This window comes from Halyomorpha halys, unplaced genomic scaffold, assembly GCF_000696795.3.
Source record: "Halyomorpha halys isolate HHAL.00 unplaced genomic scaffold, Hhal_1.1 Scaffold20.1, whole genome shotgun sequence".
Lineage (NCBI taxonomy): Eukaryota > Metazoa > Arthropoda > Insecta > Hemiptera > Pentatomidae > Halyomorpha > Halyomorpha halys.
The window spans coordinates 520,068-530,390 of NW_027110474.1; the positions used below are offsets into that span (position 1 = coordinate 520,068).

General features: G+C 32.4%; 1 protein-coding gene across 1 annotated transcript; it reads left to right on the forward strand.

Moving 5' to 3' along the window:
• Positions 1-3,077: 3,077 nt before the first annotated feature.
• LOC106681691 (larval cuticle protein A2B-like) lies at positions 3,078-3,807 on the forward strand. The gene is made up of 2 exons (XM_014422148.2): positions 3,078-3,108; positions 3,218-3,807. The coding sequence occupies exons 1-2, from the start codon at positions 3,094-3,096 to the stop codon at positions 3,776-3,778; spliced, it is 576 nt and encodes a 191-aa protein (XP_014277634.1). The 5' UTR covers positions 3,078-3,093; the 3' UTR covers positions 3,779-3,807.
• Positions 3,808-10,323: the final 6,516 nt, after the last annotated feature.

The window sequence follows — 10,323 nt, forward strand, 5'->3', positions numbered from 1 at the left end:
ATATTATGTATATTTACATAATATATAATATACTATAATTTGTGGAAGCTTTATACATATCGCAACGGTTTACATTGCTGAACATCACTATTCATATTTTATAGAACTATCCCACATTTCAGGTATATTCAAGATTCATTTTAAAACTTTTATAGAAATACATTCCTTTTATGGTGGAGCATTTTCTGAAAATAAATCTTTTCTAAGAAATTTTTTTCGCGATACCTTGCTTTGGAATTTTCTGTAGTTTGGGGGTAAACTGATGTAACCGAGTCAAATATTTTATAATTATCTCTTTTTTTAGTGTGTCTCTCTTTCCTAATAACTTCAACTGGTTTTATTAGAATACATTTCTGTGTTATCAAAATTTCCTTTTAAGATCTTTTTCTACGATTTTTGAAAAGTACAAATCAAAAAGTTATGTTGTAAATAGAATTAGAGTTTAAAGCCAAATTTGGGTATTTGGCTGCTCATTTCGCTATCAAGTTTTCGTGGTTTTCTATTATCTTCATAATTACAAAATTACCTTCTTGAATATGTGACATTACTAATTAAAAAATACGAAATTGTATAATATCGAAATTATAAATTAGCTCCGCTACCTAATTTCTGCAACCATAATAATTCAAACTTAATGTCTCAAAACGTTTTCAGATAATATTCCACCGACTCACTCTAACACGATCTATTAGATCAAAATTACAAACATTAATGAAATATATGTGCTATACCATTGAGCCTAAAGTTCAGGCATAATGAAGAGCATCGTTTTAATATAGCTAAAAGATTAACACACCACGAGTTAGTGCATAACTTCTCTAAAACCGTGTTATAATTTGAGATATTTTTTTCAAAAACATTAATTCAGATTCTTGAATTAAAATTCAAAAATTAAATTTCACAAAATTTTAAGATATAAAATTGATAAATTCGGACACAAATCCCCATCAATTTATATGTTTTCTGACAGTTGAGCATAAATTTAAATGAATTAAAATTTAAAATTTAAAATTAATTAAAATCTGTTGATGCCAGTAATGCATTTTATATATTTACTAAGCTCAATTGCATAATTTAGCATAGTGAGCATTTAAATATTTTAGATTTCAGATCAATTTTTGTTTTTAAATATTCTCTAATCCAGTGATCGCACATGGCTGACAATTATCATCTCAAAAAAATATAGGTGTTCTAAAGAAGTATTGAAACATATTCTTGTGACGGATTAAAAAAAAAACAGCAACCTGAAATCCCGAAAGCAACTTGAAAATGTTAAGTGATATACCATTATAATTTTTTTTATAGATATAATAAGTACATGTATAAATTTATTACTTAAGTAGATTGTATTTATTTAAATAATAATTAATTGTTTTTACCAAATTAAAAAACAATTTTATTCCATTTTCCTGAATTTGTTTTAATTTTGTAAAATATATCTTTTGACTGTATCAAAACATTTCAGAATAATAATAGTATTTTTCGAACTTTAAGGGTTCTCTAAAAGTGACCAAATTATTTTAACCATGGTGGAGGGTCCAGTTTTTCATTTCATGGGGCCCCCAGGCCGGATTCGAACTGGCGCCGCTCGCAGTCCTCGAGTTGCTAAGACCTGTGTTTTAACCACCTGAGCTACGGACGGCCCTTTTTCGGTCTAAGTCTTTTTCGAACTAAGCCCAAGTACCTAATGTTGACCTAAAAACGTGTAATTCATTTACATCGACTTATGTCGTAGAAATTCCATCCCCCAACATGTGTACAAATTTATAATAATGTTAATATTGATTATATATTGTATATATTATTTTATCATTATGTTATTTTATTATTTATTTTCCATACAGATAGTCTGATTATGTTCATTTGTCTATCCTTTTGTTTGTATATATTTTATGAGAGTTTTTTTATTTATTTTTTATTTTAGTATGTATGAGATCATTTATCAATATTACCTATTGCCCACAACTGTGTGGCAGATTGTAATATCTATCAATAAATAAATCTATCAATTTAAAAAAAAAAATATTGATTATATAGGTCTCTTAAAACAAAAAGATACATTAGTAGTAAGTAATTATAAGATTTAAATAGACGTTGAGCTTTATCAACGAAGCTGTGAAACCAATACGTACCTCGGTAAAGCTGAAATTTAAATTATGGATTTGAATAAAAATTATTCTGTTATCATTAAATTACTTTTTATTTAAATGATTTAATGTTTTTTATTATGAAATCCTTCCTATATTTTCTCACTGGAATCACTTTTATTTCATCTACGTTTTAGGGCCCTTCTCCCATCTTCCGGATGATACATTTTAATTGTAGTTAAATAGTCCTCATCTACATAAAGTAATTTGTCATAATTTAATAAAGTTATATAGTACTTTATAATTTACTGATTTAATATAATTACTGCTAATCAGATGTACCATTCCGAAGGAGGAAGACACCCGAAACGTAGATAAAAGAGACATATTTATATTGAGAAAATATAGGAAGAATTTCACAATAAAACATTTTTGTGGAAAATATTATGATTTACCTGTCAAATGAAAACATTATTGAAAACGTTACTATTATTGTTATTTACTTTTTTCTTTCATGAGCTTATTCTGTACATATGGTATGAATGAATATTTGAAACGCCAATGCTTATTGCCCTTGATCCTGACAACTTGTATAATTATTATTCAATAGTAAAAACTATTTTATCCAAAAAAAAAAAAGAAAGAAAAAATACAAAACATAAGAATAATGATACGCTTATAATCGTATACCTTGAAAAGGCAGCAAATTGAATAAAAATAATTACTTTTCAGTTTATTGGAATAAAAGTAGATCATCAAAATCTACTTACTTTTATTAATTAGAAATATATTTTTAAAATTTCAAGTATATCATTAATACCACTGTAAAATGAATATTAATTTTATTTGGAACCATACTAGAAATAATTTAAAAAATAAAGAGTAAACATTTTAATGCTATCCTGGAGAGGCAGTGGGGTAGTAGAGGGGGTTGTAGTTGCACAAGAAGCGGACTATATATAGCCTCCAAGCCGATTCCAGGGCACAGTTGGACTTCACAACAGTCATGGCTTTCAACAAGGTAAGCTTAGCACCATACCAGTCAAAATATTCACTTCATTCCTTATTATTATTTTAACGATATTAAATTTATTATAAAAAATAATTTCATAAAATTATTTTTTTTATAGGTAGTTATCATCGCGGCTTTCGTCGCCGTAGCTAGGGCAGGCATCATCGGCGCCCCAGCCGTCTACGCCCCAGGAGCACCCCTCGCCGCCAGGGCCTACGCCGCCCCAGCCTATGCTGCCCCAGTCGTAGCCCACGCCCCCCTCGCCGTAGCCCGTGCCGCTCCAGTAGCCGTCGCTCACACCGCCGTCGACGAATACGACCCACACCCACAGTACAGCTACGCCTATGACATCCAAGACGCCCTCACCGGTGACTCCAAGAGCCAGCACGAGAGCCGTGACGGAGATGTCGTCCAGGGCAGCTACTCCCTGATCGAACCCGACGGCAGCCGTCGTACCGTCGAGTACACCGCTGATCCAGTCAACGGATTCAACGCCGTCGTACACAAGGATGCCGGTGCCCACGCCGCCCCAGTCGCTGTCGCTCCAGTCGCCGCTAAGGTTGTCGCCCCAGCCTATGCCGCCCCAGTCGCCAGGTACGCCGCCCCCATCGCTAGGGTCGCCCCAGTCGTTGCTCACGCTCCAGTCGCCTACCACGCCGCCCCCGCTTACTATCATTAAATAATTTATAATTAATTTATTCAATAAAAAAAAAAACCTGAAAAGATTTTCTTTTTTAAAGTTAAACCCTACTTCCTGAAAATTTCTAAAATTAATTATGAACTTTTAAAAGTCACAAGTAGGATATCGTTGCATAAAGCTATAATGCCGCCAAAAAAACTAAGTCTAATAAAATTATGGCTTCATTTACAAAAATCTGTAAAGAATCCTTGAAGTCAGAAAATATATATTTATATGATGATATATTTGATGATATAGGTATTGTAACGATGATTAGTACGAGATGTTTTAGAATGCCTTGTTGATTTTTAATTTTTTTGAAGTTTTAAAATGATATTGATTGATTTATGTGATAAGCAGGACCTTGCATTAAAATCCCGGATAATATGCCACAGAAAATGCAATAAGAAAAAGCAGTAATACATAAATATACAGTAAAAACATATACATTACTCTAAAAATACATAGAAATATTCAAAAATGCAACTAATGTGTCTATAATAATTTATAATCTGAGAAAGAAATTAGAAGAGAAATTAAACATTATGCAAACGAAAATAAAAATAATCACATCTTTACAAATAAAAACAATTAGAAATAACTAGGTAAAACATTTGTATGTTCTATTTACGAGAAAAACATAGAGTGATACACTTTTTAATTATTAAAATATGGGCGAAGTATACACTTATTATTAGTAATAAATGAAAACTAGCCGTGATTGTATATAAAAACAAATCGACGTTAACGAAATAAATAAAAGGTACATTAATTATTAAGTGACATGAGTATCTTGGGATACAATTAATTACAGATGTATTTCTAATATTTTTTTATTTTACGATACAATAAAATTGTTTTTTCACCATTAAACAACATTTAGAAAGACATGTGTATGCACTGATAATTATCGGTTCGTAGTAAAGGTCGCTGAGAAGTATTGAATTATTTATATTTTCAATTTTATTAATATTTTCTAGACTGTAGCTTCATGAATTTCGCGCCAAAACAATTTAATTTTTTTATAAAAATATATTTCTCCTACTTGGTCTAGTATGAGAATTACACTGCCTTTTAATTGATTTAAATATTTGAAACTTTTATTTGGCAAGACTTTATTTTTTTTGTTTACTTATTTTTTCATGCAAGGGTACTGTTCTTTTATCTTAAATATTTTTTATACTTTGGGTCTTCTCCATCTATATCAAATTCCAGTATTCAATCCAATTACTCCTTTCAATATTTCAACTTTGAAGATGACGATATACTTCCTTATATTGTTTTAAATAATAACAAATATTACTGCTTCTAAAGAAAGAAAGCGTTCCTCATTCGATGCCGTTTTTAAATATTGCCCGATTAAACTATCTTAAATTTTCCTCTTCCCGTTTTAAGGTAATATTTCATCGGGCCGTCGATCCCCGGGGGTATTAGCTGGGCGGGTCCGGCGGGGAAGGATTGCCTTCATGATCTCCTCTTGTGAGATTGTGACATGTCGTACATCGACCGACCTACTCGCTGTAATTGTCTTTTTTGAAAATTCAGATAAGGAAGGCCGCCACGGAGGGCGTGAGTGGAGGGTTTCATGCCATTTTTCAATATCAGGTGCTTTTTGAATATTGCTCTATTTAACTATCTTAAAGGTTTCTCTTCCTGTTTTAAGCTAATATTTCAAAAGTTATATAGGACCGTCGCTCTCCGGGGGTCTTGCGGGGAAAGATTGCTTTTTTTTTAGTGTTATATGGCACGATTGGTATGCTGTTTTATTCCAACCAAATTTATTTGGGAAGCATGGCTAAATAAAGCATTTCTCTCTGATAAATACAACAAGTCTCAAAGAAGAAATCATATTATGTAAAAAATCAGGTTCGATTTATATCTTTTATTGTAATTACTAATTATCTAAACAGATTATTTTATGGTCCATATTTTAATGGATTATTGAAAGTAGTTTATTTTCAATGATGTTAATATTATTATTCGGAATCCCAACTCCAATGTTGCATTTTAATTATTATATCTATTTTTTGAAATCATCCAAATATGCAAATAGATTTATCGTGAAATATGCAAAATACAATTGGACTAATTGCACCTAAGCACACTGATTTATAAAGATATTTGTTCTGATTTTTTAAAACAAAGTATTCAAATGCAACAAACCAAGTATTCAAATGCATAGAAATCCTGACTTTAGTTATAAGCATGTAAATTCATTGCGATAAGGTCACTTGTCACTGTCATAAGAAAATCAAGCTGATTATGAGCAAGACTTAGAGGCGCAATCCCAATTACGAGTAAATCTCTTAACCTTCCGCCACAAAATACTGATTCACAAAAGTATGCTCATACCGGCTTTCCTCTACGGAACCCCTATGCTGGCCATCATAGCACTCACAACAGCGTCTATGAGTTTCAGAGTAGAATTCTGAGACGTATAGTAAATCATGCTTTATAACAAAGTGCGAAAACTGACTACATCTAGTACAAGAGCCCAAAAGGAGAAACAGGGAATTTATTTCACCCCAATTTTTATAAATTAATTGAAAAATAGGTATAGTCAAAATTATTAATGAGTCTGCCAAGTATAGGTAGGGGGAATAAAAAATGGCGGCTGCTACAAAACGTTAAAAAAATTTTTTTTTATTCAGAGCTCTGTATTTTTACAACTACCAACAACAATAGAAAATCTAAGAGAGCATCATTTAAAGTAGAGTAAATTTGCTAAACTGTAAGCCCTAATAGAGCTATTCACATTCAATGGGTCTCCAGAAATAGCTTTCTAAAAAGTAAAATTTCATAAAAATGTTGTATGGAACCTACTGAAATATCAGTAGTTAGAACTATGTGACGTACAGACATCTATTACACACTCAAATTAAAGCTAGTTTAATGAGATATGAAGTGAATGAAAATGAAAATTGCTAAAATAAATCGATTTATAGTTGTTTGGACAAATTTCCATTTGCCAAATTTATATTCATTTGTGAATACCATAAAAACTACTACCCCTAAGAAGATAAGTGTCATACATTCAACATTTTATACGAAATAAACTATAAATTAACATTTTCTGAGTTTATTTTGTCAAATATCATAAAAACTACTTATCCTACTAGGAAAAAGTTATAAACTATTTTATAGTAATTTAACTAGCCTTAATTTGAGTGCTGACAGATATCTATACGTCTTATGGTTTCTGAAATGAAGTTTTCATAAATCAAACTTATTGTCCGTACAACTATAAATCAATTTGTTTTTGCAAAGATCATGAAAACTACTATTCCTACGAAAGTAAAGATAAAGAAAAGTTTACTTTTTTAAAAACTTTATCTCGAGAACTATTGGACGTAAATATCTCTATTAGGGCTAATATTTCAGCAAATTTACTCTTCTTTAAATAATGTTCTTTTAGATTTTCTAGTGTTGTTGATAGTTTTTAAAATATAGAGCTCCGAATGAAAACTTAATGTTTTTTTAAGGTTTTGACTTAACAGCCGCCATTTTTCATTCCCTATACCTATACTTGGCTGACTCTTCAGTTTTGACTAGTAATTGTGCATATTTTTCATTAAAGTAATCAAAAATTGGGGTGAGATAACTGCCTTTTTTTTCTGGCTCTTGTTCTAATCCAAACGACAATTAGATTCCCAACAAACGTTTTGTTGATTTTCCTGTAATATTATTTGGAATATATGAGCTCTGGTATGCCAAATTCTCTAGAGTCTATTTTTTAATTAATTTTATTGAAATTCAAGAATAATTTAACAGATTATTATCAATATATAAGAAGGCTCATAAAATTTGGGATATCAAAATTTAAAATTTCTGCAGAAAATTGGTTTTAAGAGTGCCCTGAAACCAAACTTGGCCTTGAAGCTGCTTAATGCTATTTATTACCGAATCTGTTATCCAATGGAGAATCATATGCTAGATCCAAAATGTTTTTTCACATAACAATTTTTTTAGAATAAAAGAGAACATTGTTTGACTTTTTAACTTACCTGTAAAGGTTTTAAAAATAATCCTCAAAACCATAGATAGAAGGCACCGGTGAACTTTGAGGTAGAAAACAAATTTTCTAAAAAAAGGACTTACTGGATACGGCATACCGGCCTTACATCGCCAGAATTATTTGAGTCATTGAATACGAAAATAATTGCTTATTTGTTTACTTTTTTGTCACATTTATATTAATTATTATTATTATTTATTAGATTTTTTTCATATTATTGTCTCCTTTGCATTTAATAATAATATTTTTTAATTTATCCTGCAAAGCGTGCTTTAGAATAATAATACAAACATATTTTATGGGCTTTGGAGCCGTTGAGTCTCAAATAAATGAACAAAATAATTAATATATAATAAAAAAACTGACAAATCATAATAGAGTAATTTTCCGGTCTTTAAACAGGAAAAATACAATAATGAGAATAATAAAAGAAGAAAATATTTACAGAATAATCAAGATTAAAAGTATAAATATTTTCATAATTAGTGTAGCAGTTTTTAAAGTCTGTATGCGAGTAAGGAGTATTTATTTCAGTATTTTTTTGGGTTTTAATTTTTTTTATTTATTTATTTTTTTTTTATTTTAGTATGTATGAGATCATTCATCACTATTACCTATTGTCCACAACTGTGTGGCAGATTGAAATATCTATCAATAAATAAATCTATCAATTTCAGTTCTATTGAAATTAGGTGGATAGGAAATAAGCCAGATTTGAATGTGGGAAGGGTACTGGAGGGAAGGGTGGAAGTAGAGATGTCGCTCCAAAGGGTAGAGGATCTGATAAGCTGGGATTTGTCAAAGAATTGGAATTTTTTTTCTTCTTCTAAGCGCCTATTTAAAATTAAACATGATTTATATCCACAAAAACTGGATTTTGAAGTGGTGTTTTTTCATGAAATTAGAATTTTGTGGTATTAGTAATATAAGTTAATTTGTGAAATTAGATGGAGGTGGGGCTCACCAATGTCATAAATTGATAATTACTTACAATATTTACAAGTGACCATTATAAGTGACCCCCTAGTGCTGCCTGTTACCGCCGGTGGGGGCACGGGTTGGAAGGTCTGTGTGGAAGGTAAACCAAAGTGGATCTGTTTGATATTTCAGTGAGTCTAAGAATTTAATTTGTCGTATCCTAATCAAGTCTAGAACCGTTGGAATAACGAGCAGTTTGTGTAGTGCCGGCGGTTTATGCTACTTCCATGTTATAGTCTAGACGATCTTCCGCTGGATGGAGTTCTGAAAGTTCTGTAGAAGGCGTTGAGTGCAGTCTGTGAGGTCCATGAACTAGGGGGCGCCGTGGATTGAATAGTTTTCGTCGAGGGCTGTTGATGTCAGGAGATGGTGTAGATCGAAATTTGATTCGGAGCTACAAATTCTTAAAACTATAGAAACTGCATATCTTACTCATGGAATACTTCTCAATCGAGAGCTAATAGACATCTAAGCGTCGTTAGTAGGGATTAGTAATTTCCATGATATTTGCCAAAATAAATATACCTAATATTATTATTTTTTACCTTATTTCATAACAGATCCTACAAATATGTTATGAACCGAAGTAAGGATCGATGTATTATTTATGCTTGTTACTCTATTAATATTAAGTTCTAAACAGTTTACAGTATAAAAAAGAACTTAAATACTGTCATTTCGGGGTATTATTCAACCACTACTTCTTTGGCATCAGCCCACAAAGTGGGAGGTAAACAATTACATCAATTTGCCCAATAGTTACACATGCGACCTGGGCGCAGCGCAGAGAAAGTACTGCTACCGTAGGCGGCCAGCCCGGCAGATCGTTGGCTGGGTCAGGGTAGAAAGTGAGCGCTGTGACATAACGCTGCGACCTAGAACCACTGACCCAGACCCAGGCTCGCGATCTTTTGCTGTCCAACTCGTTCCCCAAACCGGTAGTCTGAGGATCACGGAGCCGTCCTTTCGGCACGTTTAATTTTCAAATGACAGCGAGGGAATCCACCATGAAACCAAATAAATTACAAAGAGTAGTCCGAGGAAGAGGATTATGCAGATCAAATGGTGTAGTTTTGTCTACTGTAAATATTTGAATACATACATTATAACCATATCGAAGAATATCTAACGACAAGTCAAACCGGTTCGGGAAAGGTACACAACCAACCTTCACTTTAGTTCATTATTCGTCAATAATGCACCCCCCTTCAGCTCATTACTTATTACTTCAGTAATCGCGGGTGGGGGAACTGACTATATAGACCTGCACTAAAGGGAATTACCCACAGTTCAAGTCAAGAGCAGTCATGGTATTCAACAAAGTACGGATGTTAAACCATTTATAATTAAATTTGTTAGTGATTCCAAGTGTTATTACTCACAAAATGTTAATTATAGGTTGTCATCGTAGCGGCTTTCGTCGCCGTAGCAAGGGCCGGACTCCTCGGCGCTCCAGCAGTCTACGCCCCAGGAGCACCCCTCGCCGCCAGGGCCTACGCCGCCCCAGTCGTAGCCCACGCACCCCTCGCAGTAGCCCGTGCCGCTCCAGTAG